The 16,927-nt window shown below is 46.0% G+C and overlaps 1 protein-coding gene across 9 annotated transcripts in view; it reads left to right on the forward strand.

Moving 5' to 3' along the window:
* Positions 1-11,324, forward strand: part of PAK1 (p21 (RAC1) activated kinase 1) — a 76,580-nt gene extending 65,256 nt beyond the window's left edge. For all 9 annotated transcript variants that reach the window (XM_030042852.1, XM_030042857.1, XM_030042858.2 and 6 more), the window contains 4 exons: positions 414-513; positions 2,321-2,517; positions 4,026-4,163; positions 6,060-11,324. In XM_030042852.1, coding sequence (XP_029898712.1) covers positions 414-513; positions 2,321-2,517; positions 4,026-4,163; positions 6,060-6,146 — 522 coding nt within the window. In that variant the 3' untranslated portion in view covers positions 6,147-11,324. The remainder of the gene's footprint in view (positions 1-413; positions 514-2,320; positions 2,518-4,025; positions 4,164-6,059) is intronic.
* Positions 11,325-16,927: the final 5,603 nt, after the last annotated feature.

A 16,927-nucleotide genomic window follows, 5' to 3' on the forward strand; every position in this document is an offset into this window, starting at 1 on the left:
GCTTTCCACGACCTGTCACTGGCTCCAGAGGAATAGCTGTCTCCAGCTTCTGTAATGCAACAGTCATTCTTTCAGAGGATGGTTTTCATCTGGGAGGTTGCAGCATACAATCTTAATGCAAGTCTAATATGTTTCACCCTGGAGGGAGGACTGGAGTGCAAAATGGGGTTAGAATCCCCTTGGTTATGCCTGTTCTCCAGGTCTTTTGGGACTAACTTGTCCTCTTAGGACCTGCTGATCCCAGTGGGATATCTCTCCGTAGCCCTGCACATACTGAATATATGAAAGACTCTAAGACACTAAGCCTTTGCTACTCAAAATGCATGTTGTTAGAGTCCATTAGTTGGCTAATTGTGACTGGTGAATAATTTCATGCACAGTAAGAATATCTCAATTTTTTTTTTTTTCCCCAGTGTCTCCAAGCTCTGGAATTTCTCCATTCAAACCAAGTTATTCACAGAGACATCAAGAGTGACAACATCCTGCTGGGAATGGATGGCTCTGTCAAACTAAGTATGCGGGGAACATTGCTAGTGATGACTTGAGTTATCAACGCAGGCCTGTTATCTGCTCTGGGCCAGGCCTATTAGGGAGATGGGTGTTTGAGAAGCTTGATGCTGCGGTGATGAAGAGACTGTAGAAATGCTCCTATAGGTATTTTTGTGGCGTTGGTTGTAATGGAGATGGGCAAGCATGAATCCCTGTGAACTGATACGAGACTCAAAGTGAGGTTTGGGGTTTGTTTAGCTTTGAGCCATCTGTTTTTGTGGACTAAAATAACAGTATTTTAACGCTACTCCAGTCCAGAAAGTGGGGTTTGAAAGTGTAGGGCCAGAAGTCTTTATTTGTGAGCGATCTCTTCAGTCTGGAAAGTACTGCAAGTACTTGGGGGGCAGGGGGAGTGGAGGGAGAATTGAAAACTGTGTAACTAGAAAACATTTAATCTAACAACACCAACTGGACTCTAAATGTTGTTTGCTTCTTGTGTTATCACAAGTAATGAAGACCTTGAGGCTGTTCTGCCCCTCGGGTGCTAAGGTAGCTGTTGTGCTTGTCATTGTCCATGCAGAGATAAGTCTGGGAACTAGTGCATGATTATCTTCCACCTATAGCTTTAACAGAATTGTGCTTCCTTTCTCTCCCTCACCATTCTGTGGGCTAGCACCCAACAGGCATAAATAAATCTATTTTTGTCTGCAGTGACAGCAGATATGACTCAAAATTCACACAGTGCAGATATGCTGAGTAAGAAGGTGGGGTTTTTGTGCACATAATTACTTTTTAGACTAAAGCTGTACTTTGGTACAATCAGATGGTACAGTGCTAGCGATGAATAGCTGATCAGGGCCAAAGTGCTCTGTTCTTATGGAATAACTTCTTTGAGCACAGTACGTAGGTACTGGACTGTGGTTTAAAGTTAGAAAAGTCCCTGTGGATATGATGCAGTAACCTTCTGGACCTGAGCTGCTTATTGGCTCTACTGGAAATTTGCTCTGTTTATGAACCATATGTACCTTTCCTGGTTGTTACCCTTGATGAAAACTCAGCTAGGGATCAGTTTAATTTTCATCATTCTGCCTAAAATTAGACCTGTGGTGCCATAGGGGGTCAGGATGGGCAGTGCGTCTTGCTGTGTTGATTCTGCTGGACTCACAAGAACAGAATTAGTTTTCTTTTGGTAAGTCAAATACAAATAAGACACAGGGCCCAGCAATCTTTGTGTGAAGGCTCTCCATCTTTCTGCCTATTTGAAGAAAATAATCAGTATAAATTTAGGTACTTTAAATTTATTCTGAATACTGTTTGCTCTGTAAAGCAAATCATGTTTGAGGGATGGTATATCTACTGGGGAAGTAATATCTCTGGGACTGAAAATACCACCAGACAATACAGTATGTGGGCTGGGGGGTGTATCTAGATCAGACTGTGCATTAATTTCTATTTTCACATACCCAGGAACAGTCTTTAGACTATATATTACATAGTGTATTACAGCTGCATAATGCTGCAAACAGAGTGAAGTGTCTCAACTTCCATATATGGTTATTTACTAATCCCCATCGTTCACATAGACAAGTCAGCAGCTCTGTAATCCTCATGGCCTCAGTGAGTCAGATTTAGAAACTTACCTCTCAACACCATCCTCTGTATTAGCCACAAAACCACCCCTCCTTTCACAGTTGCAGCAGCAACACAGCAGACACTGCAGCAGAGTAACGTAATGTATACTACAGTTCTGGAATCAGTAAGCGTTGTTTTTGGAGAAACTTGCTGATTTCTATGTTTGTTTCTTCCCCTCCCCCACTCTTTATTTTCCCAGCTGACTTCGGCTTCTGTGCCCAGATCACTCCTGAGCAGAGCAAACGCAGCACCATGGTGGGGACCCCGTACTGGATGGCACCTGAAGTGGTGACGCGGAAAGCATATGGGCCCAAAGTGGATATCTGGTCGCTGGGGATAATGGCCATCGAGATGATCGAAGGAGAGCCCCCCTACCTCAATGAGAACCCCCTGAGAGTAAGCAAGGACCTTGTGCCCTCAGGTCTTCACTAAGCCTGCTGGTGAAAGTAGGCTCTAAAGGAGGCAGGTGAATCCCCCAGTGCGGTTTCACCACCTGCAGCCCCGTATCTCCTTAGATGTCGTAGTGAGAAGATTGAGCTAGTTTTAGTTAAAAGCCACGGTTTGCTCTGGGTAGGAGAGGTGGGTGTTCTTCCTGTGCAGACCCTCTGGTCAGCTCTGATGAGTTAGATCATGCACACTCGTAATTTCCCACTTTCTGGAGATGCCAATATAGGCAGAAAGAGTACCTGATGGTACCAAAGTGGCTGACTTCTTGAATCCTTGTGCCCTGTGAGTGGGGAAGAGTTCTCCTTGAGTTCAAAAATATGTCATGTTACCATTCTATGAACGGAGCTTTGTGCTACTGGCAGATTGTTCCTCCTTACATGTTCCAAATAAAGCTACAAGCTTAATAAGCCTTTAGACAGGGCTTAAGCCTCCAGATGTCTTTCCCTTGTTTAGTTTTTAGTGAAAGGGGAGATGCTGTCAGTTTGTAGGGACATAACTGCTCTTAATATAAGCCAGGTTTATGGCTTCTCCCTCAGCTGCACAGGATAAGGTGATCTAGAAAAACTCGGTTTAACTTTTTTTTCTCCATCTCTTGCACTGGAAGTGATTTTTGGGAGAGAAGAGCAGCAGCAACAAAGAGTGAAAGGAAAGAAACCGGGTGTTTGAGTTAAACAAGGGTGGCTAAGCGACGATACTTTGGCCTCATTTAACTCAACTTGTGCCAATTCCCAGGCTATCAGACTGCTCCCATGGGATGTGCTGAGTGATGTGCTCAAAGGGCCTGCATATTAACAAGTCTCTGACAGATTTCCGTTTCCTTTGAAAATCCATCCAGGAAGTTTCTTGCATGAAATCCTGAAATGTATGAATTCTGAGTCCCTTGATTCTCAGAGGGAGGGGTGCATGTGAGTGCTTCATCCCCAAGCAGTAGCAAAACTGCTTCTTTCTACAGGATGTTAAAAGCTGCTTGAGGGTCTGCTGGACATCTCTTTTAAGGAGCCAACTGCACCTTTATAGTACTGACTTTTTAGGCCTTGTGCACTCAGGCAAAGTACCGACAGAACAAAATCTCCTATTTATTCAGGGGTACCTTTGCATGAGGATATAGTTATTGCAGGAGTTTAGCACTGGTAGAGTCATGCCAGTTAACTTCCCTATGTAAACACGGTCTGGAATGTTGTTTTTGTCCTCCTAATCCCTTGAGAGGGCTGCAGGATCCAAACCCAGATTACGAGGGTAAAACAATAAAGGATTGGATCCCATCCACATAAAAATAGGGCTGGCAGCTATTCTGTTTGCTGAAACTCAAGCATTGATTGGTCACCCTGATAAAGTGTGGGGTTTTTTTCTCCCCATTGAACTGGGGGGAGGGAGAGGAGAAATGGGTGTCTCTGTAATCCAGAGATGGAATCTAACCTTCATAACATCCTGCTTTTTGGTGCTTGTTTTTACTTTAGGCCCTGTATCTCATTGCTACTAACGGGACTCCAGAACTGCAAAATCCAGAAAAGCTTTCGCCCATATTCCGAGACTTCTTAAATCGCTGTCTTGAAATGGACGTGGAAAAGAGAGGTTCTGCGAAAGAGCTGCTACAGGTAGGTGATGGGGAACAGGGCTGAATCAGTGTAGTCATGCAATCCTGAGTGAGGCCAGGCTTATGGCAAGATCTTGTTTCGGGTGTAAAATACTGCATCAGCTGAAGGCACAAGCACAGGTAACCTGCCAGAAAAAAAAAAAAAAAACAACCCCAAAACCTAAATCTATAATAAAGTGTTAACAGACTGCTCCTTTTTTATGCTGTACTTGCTACTAGCAGCAGCTGTGCAGCAAGTTCTGTAACCAACCTCAAATAATAGCTGTTCCCTAGGCCTGCCAAATGCTGAGCTCCTTAATTCCTCTGCTTTCTTCACACAGCTGGCTGTGACATCTGTATGTGTTGTTATGGTCTTGCCGTGCTTGTTCCGATTTGGACAGCAGGAGGGCTTCAAGCCATCGGATGTTCTGGTTGTCTCCCTTCTGGTGGAAGGATCACAAAGCTCTTTGGAATATGCATGGCTTGCGTTAACTGGAGCAGTTTGGCATTACCACGTTTTGCCAGATACTACTCCTTACAGAGGTGTTGGAACAAAACTTGTGAGATATCTTAATCATAGAATGGTTTGGGTTGGAGGGGACCTTAAAGATCATCTAATTCCAACCCCCCTGCCATGGGCAGGGGCACCTTACACCAAACCAGGTTGCTCAAAGCCCCGTCCAACCTGGCCTTGAACACTTCCAGGAACGGGGCATCCACAACCTCTCTGGGCAACCTGTGCCAGTGTCTCAGCATCCTATCATCAGTTATTTCACTGAAAACCTGGTGTCTTAGTCTAAACTCCTGGTGAAAGGGCAGGGCCAAGCTGCCAGGCTTTTTACCAACATGGGTGAGAGGAGTGGTTTGTGTGTTCTTTCTGTCAAATTTGCCATGGGGGTGGAAAATGTAGCTCTTTGTAAAATAAATCTGTGATCAGGGGCACTCAGACCTCAACTGTGAGACAGTTCCCTTTTATGTTTTCCTTTCTTTCTGCTAGTTTGGTGGATTCAGTTTTGGATGTGTTGCTGCCTTCTGAGACTGTAGTGAAGCATTAATCACTAGCAGAATGGCAGTAGTTGAAAGATCACTTCTTCTCCTGGACTTTCCAGCCCCAAAATATCAGAGACCAGTAATGTTCTGTTCCTTGGAGCAGGAAAACATTTTGACTGTAAAAACTGTCTGGTTTTAACTACCTTTTAACCTCTGATTTTGTTTTTTATTTTTTTTTCCATCTCTGAAGCCTGTTGCCTTGCGTGATTGATCTGTTCTGATTCTCAGAAGTTCTGTGGGATACAGTTGCTTTTTGTTTTCAGAACAGCTTGTGGACTTGCCCTACATGCCTTCACTCTCACCTGAGTGCTGTTTTGACAATCAATATTGTTTTACTTAACAGAGCACCTTGTATAGGAGACTGAATGGGTCTATGTTGCAAGCTCTGTGCTGCTCTTCCAAATTCCAGCTGCTTTGCAGATTTCTAATATCTGTAGAAGGCCATGGCGATGCTTTCACCAGACCTGTGATAACAGGGAAGAGAGAAATGAGCGGTGATTCCTTCAGGAAGCCCTGTGCCTTGTGTTTGAACCACACAGGTTGTTTTTAGTACACCTTTCTTCCACACAGAATTTCACTATAGATTTTGCAAGACTTTATAATTCCCCAGGGCAATGTGCTGAGTTTTGCTTGGTCTTGAACATGTACAAGCATTGGGGAGCTTAGCATGTGTTGGGTGCAACTCTGTTCACTTCAGGCAAGCCCCAAAAGTTTGTGGTGGTAACAGACCTTTTGGTTTCACCTGTTCAGAGATTCAGGTAGGTTGTTAGACTTCATATGGGTCTAGGTGCCAATATTTTGAGTAGCCACCAGACTTCTGTGGCATGTTCTGAAAAATTTAACCCTTTTTCTTTTTTCTTCTTCCTAGCACCAGTTCCTGAAAATTGCAAAGCCTCTATCTAGTCTCACTCCTCTGATTATTGCAGCTAAAGAGGCAGCCAAGAACAACCATTAAAATGGTGGAGTCAACACAGTCATCATGTCAAGACCTTTAAATTTTCACTTCACAGACTGAATTACCTGTCCCTCTCCCCTTCTGCTCCTTCCTCACAGGGGTGTTCTTAAAACTTTGATCTGCCCTGAAGGGTGGCAGAGGTATTGTTCACTGAATGTGGAAGGGCATGCAACAGAGACATTGCCGATCTTACACAGCGAACTGTCTTTCCACCCTCTTGATGGGGGTGAGAGGGGAAGAGTATTTTGTATGGTTGAGAAGATCTTTCTGAGAACGTCTGAACCTGACCTACACGTAGCAAAGCCAGTTTGTTTTCATATTTCTTAACTGTGTTTATTTTTTAAAATAACATGGAGCCTTAGACCATGTTTATCTTAATAAATTAATTCTTTTGCTGGCTGGACTTTTCCTGCTTTTGGCAAGCTGCTATTAGACCACTGAGGCTGCTCTATGCTTTGGATGACTTGAGGAGGGAAGGAAGCAGGCAGCAGAAATGTGAACAGCTGTAACAACTGAAAGGGGAACAAGGGTGTGAATACGCATCCCTCCTACAGCACTGTTGGATGCTTCGAGGGAGCATGGAGAAGGCCTCTGTGTGCTTCCTGCAGCCATTGGAGGACTTAATTAATGGATGATCTTTTTGCCAAATTGTGTGAATTGGGAGCCCCCCTCCTCCTTTAGTTTCAACTCAACTAGTTAAACAAATATCAAATATTTCTGATGTCTAGAAGGTAAATCACAGGAAAAATTGACAGAGAGCTCTTTTAGGGTTATTTTGTCAGCGCTGTGAAACTTCTTAGAGACCCTTGCCCTGTATGATAAAGCAAACAGAGCAATTACTGTTATAAAGATAAGATGTGCCTGCAAAATGATGTTGAAAAATCTTGTTTCTTAGAGCAAGTCCAATGGAAAACAACCTGATCGTGGATGCTGCTTTCTTGGAGACATGGGGACTTTAATTTTTTGAAATGATAGTGGTTTCGTTATGCTACTGATTCCTTTGGTTGCTAATAGTCTGTAAAACAACACGAAACCTGGAACTGCTAGAGGGATTGGTTTTAAACACTGGGCTTATGTTCAACTGTATACTGATTTTTAATAAAATGACTGCTGCATTTCTTAACTTGGGGCTGAGGGAGGATTGGAGAATTCACCGTCACCAGACAAGTCTGTTAGATGGGATTATTGTTCATATTGTCACCAGGTGCTTGAATGTGTTGGATAAAGTGATATAACCTTGTCTCTTACCCCTTCTTCTGTAGCCCTTTGGGATAGCAAGTGGTTCTTAAGGGAATAACTTTGCACGTAGAGAAGATCCATAAAAGGTCTGTATTATGACTGGGGGAGCTGCTTTCTCTGTACTGCTTTGGTCATTTATGGGATGAGTTTAAACCCATTCTGGAGTAACCTCTCATCTCTCTCCAAAGCACTTGTGTTGCATAGAAACTCATTCCGGCTTCTTGCTGAGACCTGCTGCTGGCTCAGCCTTTTCTTCCCTGCACCTGGGTTTTAATTCAAATACATTTTTCCTATTTGGTCCACAATACATGACAGCTCTTAGACTAGTGTTACCAGGTGTTGATAGAGTTTGTGAGGTCTTTTGCTTCTGTGGTGCCTTCTCACATCCTTTGTGCTCTGGGGTGGTCACTGACACAAAGCTGAAGTCTGAGGTCCATTGCCAAAGTCTGCAGCCTCTCTCCCTTTGTGTTTATACAATTCATCTCCCTGTAATATTAAGTTTTCTTTTGCAAAGCTTGTATCGAAGGATAAATTCCTTGGGCAAAACAGTAAAGCTGCCAGCCTGGAGAGGGATGTGATCTATGGATGAGCTCATCTGCTTGGGCTTAGGTGGAGATTGCAGAATGGAAGGCCACTACCCTTGAATAATTCCCTTCGATAAGGACTTTGTTTATATTTCCTCTGGAAGACTCAAGTTGGCATACATGGGAAGAAAGGAATTAGGGGCTAGATCTCACTTGATCTAAAATCTCATATGGCTCTGGTCTTACAGGTTTGGCAATTGACTTTTTGACAGCACAGGATTAAATCTGTTCCACAAATGTTTCTCTGACTTCTCTTTAACTCCCTTCTCCACGCCATCCTCTGCATCCCATTGAGATGAGAACCTTAATGCAGATACGCCCTATCTGCAAGCATGCATGTGAGCTTATTTTTCTGCAGCAGGATTTCTGCTAAAATTCCCCAAAGAAGGTAGAAAAGGTTATTTGTATGTGTTTAAGTCACTCTTCTAGATTCTCTATTGCATAATGGAAAGGAATCGACACAAATGACTGTTTATCCCTCGTCTTATGCTGGTGGTGTGCTTCTGTCTCCTTGACTTCCACTTTGAATCGGTCTTGCATGTTTTCTGTTAGCTGCTTGAGAAGGGGTTTGCCAAAAGCCTTTTGTTCTCTGCTGGGAAGCTGCAAGACTGTGACTGTAGATGTGTGTCATCTTGTCCCAGGCTTTTTTTTTTCCCCACCTGTGATGGGTGGGAAAAGGAGGCAACTGCTATAGTGTGCCTGGACCTAGTTTCAAGTTACCAGGCACGTCATGGTTTTATGTTCTCAGAAAATCTTAAAAAATTTTGTAACTACCTTAAGCTTAGGAGAATGGGATTTTTGTTGTTGTTGTTGTTCTGAGATACATCCTTTTCTCCACTCTTCATCTGTGCATCGCCCGGCATTAGCACCTGTGGTAGCTTTTGTGTAGCCATTTACGGCACCTACCTGTTTAAAGAGAGCTCTTAAATAGCGACTCTGTGACTTAAAAATTAACCTCTGGGGCTTATTTTTCTGAGAATATCTTGACTCTGCTGTGATTTGAAAGCAACTCCAGTTAGAGAACTTCTTTGGTGGCTTTGCTTTTTTTTTTGAACATACTCTGATGATGAACTGATGTGCCTGAGTTGAAACCATTTTTAATCACAGCCCTTAATTATTTATTTGCCTATTAATATTAAAGTCTTTCTTCTATATCAGAACATAAAGTATTCAATTATTTGAGTATCCTTTCAGAAAATTGGCTTCCTTTTTGAGGGATCTCAAGCAATCCTATACCAGAAATTATACCATATATTAATATAATATATGATATAGAGCTTACAAAGGGCTTGGTGGAGAGAGAGGCTAAAATTCCTCTTCTTTTCCAAACCAGAAGATTGTCTTATTTTAGAAGCAACTAGTAGCTTTGACAAGACGCTTCCTATATTTCAAGACTGGGCATTGATTTGTATTACTTTAGGTTTTCTTTAAACAAACAATTGATTTGGAGTTTGTGTGTGAGAGAGGTACACAGACCCCATGTGCCTTGAAGAAGGCAAGTTTGTGATGCTGATAGTGAAGATCCAGGGCAGGGATGGAAGGGACGGCAAAACTTGCTAGTTTAGTGGCAGCAGCGATAGCACACCTTTCACCATCCCTAAAATGTCTTAATTGAATGGACATGTTTTTAAAGGACATAAATCTGGCTGATGAGTCATTACAGGCTCTCCTCTAGACCGACATTATGCTCCTACCAAACTGCATTCCCCTTTTAAACAAAAGGGGTGCATGGTTTTCTCCAGCAAGGAGGCTCCTTGAGAAAGGAGGTTTCCATGGAGACACTTACTTGACTTAAACGATCTGGTTAGGGCTTGAGAAGAGGCTTGGGGGGTAAAAACCACATTGACAGAAAAGCCACTATTTTGCAAAGCAACTGGGGTTGCTGCAGTGTTTTGTTTCCAACTTGATGCCCCTTTTCAGGGGCCTGCTTTTGAAAAAGTGCCAAAAATGTTGCCTGGTCAGAAATGTGAAGTGTGTAAAAGGCAGTCGCTTCTTAGCCGAGATCTCTGTTAGTATCCTAATCCATCTGTCTCTCAAAATGCCGCAGGTTGGTATAAGTAGGGCACATTTGCAGCAAAGTACTGTGCAAGAATGGATTGCAATGGCCTGTAAGTAGGTACTTGCTTCCTTAAAACCTACCATCCTTGGCTGACAGTAAAATTGGTCCAGACCAGAGTCCAAGAATAATATTTGTTTGAACCTCATTCCTAATTAAGAGCTTGTATAATCCATTTGTACAGTGGATGACAACATCTTCAATGTTAAAATTGTTAAAGGTAAAGTCTGATTCTCCATCTTGCCACCATAAAATAACGAGACTTTTTAATGGCTTCTTATTTCAAAGTAATGGCGAGCCTGTAGGTGTATTTTGGGGTCATGAGCCCAACTGGGTTAAGCGTATGGATAATTAGCCACAAACGATGAGATCCTAGAGCATTAATGACAGCTCACAATGTCAAAGATGGTATCTTAGAGAAGCATCTGCCAAATTTGACAGGGAATAGCCAACAGTAACGAAACTGAAATACAGATGGGAGCAGGACAGAAACTCGCTGCCAAAATGGATGCCTGCAGAGAAGCAGTGGGAAGAGCTACAGAAGAAGAATGGAGTTGGTCCAAGGGGTGCTGGGGTAGGATGAAGCAAAGGTTAAAACTTAAATTATGCAATTGCTGAGGAAATTCAGGGAGTGCCACAGCAGCCTGCTGCATCTCAAGGTAGCAATGTCTCTGAAGGAGAAGAGCAGAAAGGAGCCTGGGAAAGGGAGAGGTTGCTGGAAGTGGAGATGGGAGCAGCAATATGGCTTTGAGTCACAGCCCATGCTAAGAGAGCTGGAGCTAATCCAGGAGGTTTGCAAAAATGACAAAATTCAGCTGAAAAGGGAAAGTGGGAGCTAGAACGGAGGAGATGGCCTTTATGTGCCAAGGAACTGAAGAGAGGCCAGATTTCATGGGTATGTGAAACGGCAAAAGCAAATTTAATGCAGGCTTCTGTGGATGACAAGCAGCTTGTTCCCTGTTGCCTTGCAGCATCAGTACAGTGTCTTTTTGCGATCAGCACTGCTTTGGGATCATGTCAGCAGCCACTGGGCTTTGGTCTCGTGTTTGTAAAGAAGACTTTTTGCTCTGCACCTACTGATTTCTGACTGCAGCTTTCATCTGTTGGCAGATGTCTTTGTGTCGTGTCTCACCTGGAAATACAGGGGCTGTTGGCATTTTAACATCAGCTAGATAATGTGTTTCTCTTCATATTGCCATGGCGTAACTCTCCTGTACTGCCGGGTTTGTTTAATGTGCAAGGTCAGCTCAGCCATTTTAAAAATAAAACTGAAACCTTAAATAAAACCTGAATGAATTACTTGGTTCTCCTTCACTTGCTATTTCAAAGACCCTTGCAGTGACAGTAGAACTGAGTGGGGGTGCTTAAAGGAGGGGTTGTGTTTCTCTGATCTTTTTTAGATCAATCAGATCTTACTTGATTGAGCAAAGTGACTACGCTAAAAGTTGCTGCAGCAAGTGTGATTTTTACTGCTCAGATGTAGTTAATGCTGTGACAAACATCAGTCTAGAAGCAGGATCTAGACCACGGCTTGAGGAGGAAGAGGAGGAAGCAGCTGGCGAGGGAAGTTGTTGTCTCCTGGATGCTTGTTTTCTCCCCAGGTAGAGCTTGGTGTCTGAGGCTCCTGGTATGGAGGAGGAAATCAGCAGAGGGTTCGGGATAGGTACCTACAACCACCTTCCCCAGCATCACTCTTGTGAGATCAGTAGGATGAGGCTGATGACAAGAGCAAGAGTTGATCATCCTACATACTTCTTCACACAAGTGCCTCGCTGCAGTGGGGAGCAGGAACATCGTGATTTGGGGAGGACGCGTGTGCCACCACAACCCTCCTTCTGCAGTTCATCTCCTGCGTGTAAAACACCTGACCTGGATGTTTGAAGTGTGAGAAACCTGACCCAGTGCTGAGAGGACTTTCTGAGCTCAGCCTCTGAGGAGCGTGGGGGTAAGAGACAGTGGGAAGCTCTGCCAAGCTCTTGTGAGTCAGCTGGATGCTGAGCCAGATTTTAGAGAGGGTGCTGGAAGAAAGGGGAACACCTTGAACGGGGGAAATAGCATAACCAACTAGAATAAGGCAATTAATATTACTTCATGGAATCCCCTCTGCCCAGAACAGATGCTCTAGCTGAAGGCTGCTTTCCAACAGCTCTTTTTCGGGAAAGCCAAAGAAAAGACCTGTTTCTTTTTTTTTTTTTTTTTTTTTTTTTGTGTGTGTGTGTGTAAAGATGAGGGGCCCCATCACTTGAGCAAGAGGAACACTGCAGCCCAGCTGGCTGGGATTGCGGGCGATTCTCTTTGCTGTGATGTGGTAGCATCCCGTGTCAGATGTCCTTGTCCCATTAGAGACAGCCTTCTCCTCTGAAGCTTCACAAAGCAGGGTACCAGGCAAACTTATGATCCTGGAAACATACCCCCAAAAGTGCCCCTAAAAATGCTACTGGGTTGGTGTTTTGTGGCTCTACCTCCTGCTGTGTGGAGGACGCACAGTGTAACTAACTAGCATTTTCTATGACTTCTGGGGGGACTTTCTGTGTTGGAGGCCTCTTCCCTTGAGATGAACTTGGTTGAATTGCCCAGCAGTTGCTGTGGGTGGGAGATGTTGGACAATGAATAATTTCAAGGCTTTAGGAAATGGTCGATGTTGATGTCAGTGAAGTATAACTCATCTGAAGGCTCTTCAGAGCCCTAGGGATCTTTCCTCAAAGGTGAATTCCTAACCAAACTTAAATAATTAGTGGGTTGGGGGTTTTTTAATAGCTGAATCAGTTTTGGAGAGTCAGATAAACAACTCTGAAGATTTCAGCCTTTAACCAAACATGTCTGTGAAACTGAGGTCTCAACACATCTCCACTTAGGAACCTGTAATGACATTGGCCCAGGCATGGGTCACCCTTGCAAACCTTGGTGCCTGTCCATTGTGGGTCCAAACCAGCAGTATATGATGTTCAGCAGTGCTCTCATCAACTGCTCATGTGTGTGCAGCAGGTTTGTGGTTGCACCTTTTAAATAGAGAAAAGGACAGACCCACTCAGCTGCATTTAGGATGAGAGGAAATGGCCTCAAGTTGTACCAGGGGAGGTTTAGATTGGATATTAGGAAAACATTTCTTTACTGAAAGGTTTATCAGGCATTGGAACAGGCTGCCCAGGGAAGTGGTGGTGTCACAATCCCTGGAGGTATTCAAAAAGCACGCAGACAAGACACTTCAGGACACGGTTTGGTGGGCATGGTTGAGAGTTGGACTCGATGATCTTAAATGCCTTTTCCAACCTGAACAATTCTATGATTCTATGTGGGAAGGCAGACCCATGGCAAAGGAGATGAACTTCTGCAGTGGTCCCGGTCAAGATGTCCTGGCTGCAAAATACATCCTAGTCTCAGTTCTCAATTGCTAAGGCCTCATTTTCTGCCATCTGCACAGGAGGGAAGCCCCTGTGTGATGATCTCAGAGGGGTGTCCTGAAGCTACAGGTGCAATTATTTCTATTCCTGTGGCACCTCCCCCAGATCTCTAAAGTTTTACTTTTTCATCCCTAAATTTAGTGCCTTGTCCTCTTAGCTCCTGCTTTACAGGGAGAGGTGATGCCTTGTGTTAGAGCAGCTGATCTATGGAGGGGGAGCAGGGGAAGAAAGATGGGGAGAAGCTTTGGGGAACACACAGCTTCAGGTCTGAGCCAGACACGGCGAACTAAATCCTAGTGGGAGCAGTTATTCTGTGTGTAACTGCAGGATATTAGTTTATCTGGGAGCAAAATGGGGTAATTAGTGGTAGGAGAGGCAATACACTGGTAAGTAAAACAGAGAAGAGGTGTTCTTTATCACACGCTGCAGGGAAAACTGCAGCACCCCATGCAGATGATGCTTTGACTGGGTCCCTCATTTTTAGCAGCACCCAGAAAACTTCCAAGTTTTGGTTCCCAAGCTCATCTTTTACGAGGATCTGTAGCTTGAACACGGTGAGCAGGGAGCTTGCTGGGCTTTCCTGGCAGGTCCTTCCCCATTCCTGGGGCTGTAATGCCCTCTCTCGGCAGCTGCACTGGGGATTCATTTCCTTTTATGTTGCTCCGTTTCCACGAGCAATGTAAAAAGCAGCTTTTTATGTTTCTTTTGGAGACTGCATACTGAAGGCAGCCCACACGCACCAGCAGGGATAAGGAGATGGTCATGACACAGGATCTGGTGTCCCGAGATGTCCGTTCCCCTGCGATCGCCCCATCTCCAGCTTAGCCCTTGTCTCGTTTGTTAAGTTATTATTTACACTTACCCGGCGTGGCAGCCTCCTAAGGCAAATGTGTCCCTCCCAGGCCAATGGTTACGTGTGAGCCATCGAGGACAGGTCCTCTGCTCCCATCACAACACAGGTCCCTGATGCTGCGTCCTCTGTGTACATCAACAGGGTGGGTGTTTGCAGACACCCCCATGCTTCCCCTGGGTCTGGTGGGGCTTTCTGGTGGGCCAGGTCCATGTTGACATACTGGTTAAGCCTGGTAAGGCAGAAGGGGCATGTCCCCGCTGTGCTGTGACAGCTGGTGGGTTTGAGAGAGGCTGCAAGGCACTGCTGAGCGGAGGCTTGTCCCCTCCTAATGCAGCCATGGGTGAAGTGAACCAGGACCTGCCCCTTATCCCACATCTTGTGCCCCAAAACCCACTAACCTGCTTAAATTTGGGGTTAGTAGCTCTGCTCACGGTCAAGGTCAGGGTCCCGCTGGCCACGTGTGCAGCTGTAACGGTGTCCAGGACTCAAGCACTCCTGGATCATGCCGTGAAGGGCAGTGGGCAAGTAACAGCCCTCTCATTTCTCACTGGTGGTGAGCTGAAACGTTCAAAGGCTGCTCCTGGGGGCTGAACTGGTGCAGGAGGGCAGTGAACTGGGGGGAAAACTGCTCCCCCAGCCCCACTCCTCTTTTTCATTCCCCAAGCTCATGGCTGCATAGATGACGGTCCCCTAGGTGGGAAGCATCTGCCACTTTCTTCTATTCCCTGTTTCCCAAACATGTCGGGGCTCTAACCCCACTTCTCACCCAAGGTCTTTGTGTTTTGTAGGCACCCCAGAGCATGCCAGGCTTTGGGAATGGCCCAAGCCAGGGATGCTACAAGTCTTCCCATCTCCTTTGCCACCAGGAAGAAGCCGGCAGGCAGGTCCTAGCCCAGGGAGGACAAGCGCAAGGTCAGTGGCAATGCTAGGACAGAGAGAGATGGTGGTGTCCCCACACCGGGCACCAACCATCTCTGCTTTCCCCTTGCACCGGAGAGGGTGGGCTGGGTGCACCCAGGTGGGTGCGAGGGCTTTAGGCAATGCAACCTCCTGTGTTGGCATGCTGGGGAAGGGTTGTCTCATCGCTGGCAGCTCCCTCTGACCAGCCTGCCTCTGCTCGCCTGGGCCACCCACCCGTGTGAAGGGTGAGAAGCGGTTTGTGAGGTCTCTGGGCTCATCCTGGTGATGACAAGTGCCACCCGAGAGCCTCCATGGTGACAAAGCACCACAGCCTGGGAGAGATGGGGCATAGCACAGGTTTAAGAGCCTGAATGGTGGGAAACACGTTTGCTGACCCAAAACAGAGCACTAAATCTGAGCCCCCACAAAACTCATTTGGGCTCAGGAGCATCACACACTGCATGGTTCCCTGTAGGGCGACCTGTGCAGTTTATAACTCTGGAAAAGGGGGGACCTCGCTGTGACATCCCTGCTGAGAAGCAGGAGGGTGTCCCCACCACCTGGGGGGAAACCATCAGGGAAGGGGCTAAGCTCACAAAACAAAACCCTGATGTGCTTCACTCCTGACATCCCTCACAGTCCGCCCGCACCCTTTGCCACGTTACTTTGCTTGGGCGCAGAAACATTTGGCCAAGAGATGGTTTATGGGACCCCCTCCTTCCTCACCGGTCCTTGCATCTGCTTTTCCCCTCTGAAACTCCCTTGGCCCTTTCAGGGTAACTCGAGTTGCATCCTCCCGGGTACGTTGCAACCCCCTGATTTCTGCTGGCAAAGAACGAAACGATGCTGTTGCATAAAGGACAGCCATAAAATATAGAAGAAGGGCGAGGACCATCTCTCCCCCTCTTTTCACGATGCTGCATCAGCTGGTCCATGGTGCCAGCAGCAGCCAGCCCCACCGTGGGAGAGCGGGCAGTGGAGTTGCTGCAGCAACGGCTGCGAGAGGCAGAGAGTTTGTTGCTGCTGGCCACTTTGAAGGGTGAGGTGAAAACTCCTGCAGCCCTTCTCCATCCACACAACACGGCTTGTGTTTGTGCTGGTGGGCCGGTTCCCCACGGTTGGACTGCACGGTGAATCCGTCTGGTCCCTCCTAGCTGCCTGCCCGAGGGAAATGATGCTCAGAGCCTCTCTCTGAGTCCCAGGACTCAGGAGGAATTGCTTGGCAATTTTGCCTGCTTGAGTTTATTTTTTGAGTTTAAATTCCAGCACTTGGGGTGAGTTTTGCACCTCGTGGGTTGCACGCTCCAGAAGAAACTGCCAGGTCCTTGGCACATCTCGACGGGCTTTGCACCATTATTCACAGCCGCTATCGTCACTCGGGAAGGGACAGTAGCATTTCTTGGGAGCAAGCAGGATTAAAAATAACTCTGATCAATCCAAGCAGCCTGAGAAATGACAGTGAAGGAGAGACCGCAGGATGCAGGAGCAGGGTCAGGCCCTGGCTTCCCTGGAGGCTTGCCAGCACCACGCAAAAGCTGCTGCTCCCCATTTCCACGGTGCCTCCTCTTTGCCCCGAGTATCAGCTTCAGGGGGCTGATACTCTCCCTGATTTTTGATGTTTCAGAGCTGTGTGTCAAAGGGTTCAGGCTGGGAGATGGGGAGAGAGACCCACTGCAGCCTCATCCCCCCGGGGCTCAGCGTGAAGTGGGGTCTCTCTCCCTTTCTCTCCCCAGCCCATCCTCTGTGCC

This window comes from Aquila chrysaetos, chromosome 19 (genome assembly GCF_900496995.4).
Source record: "Aquila chrysaetos chrysaetos chromosome 19, bAquChr1.4, whole genome shotgun sequence".
Classification (NCBI taxonomy): domain Eukaryota; kingdom Metazoa; phylum Chordata; class Aves; order Accipitriformes; family Accipitridae; genus Aquila; species Aquila chrysaetos.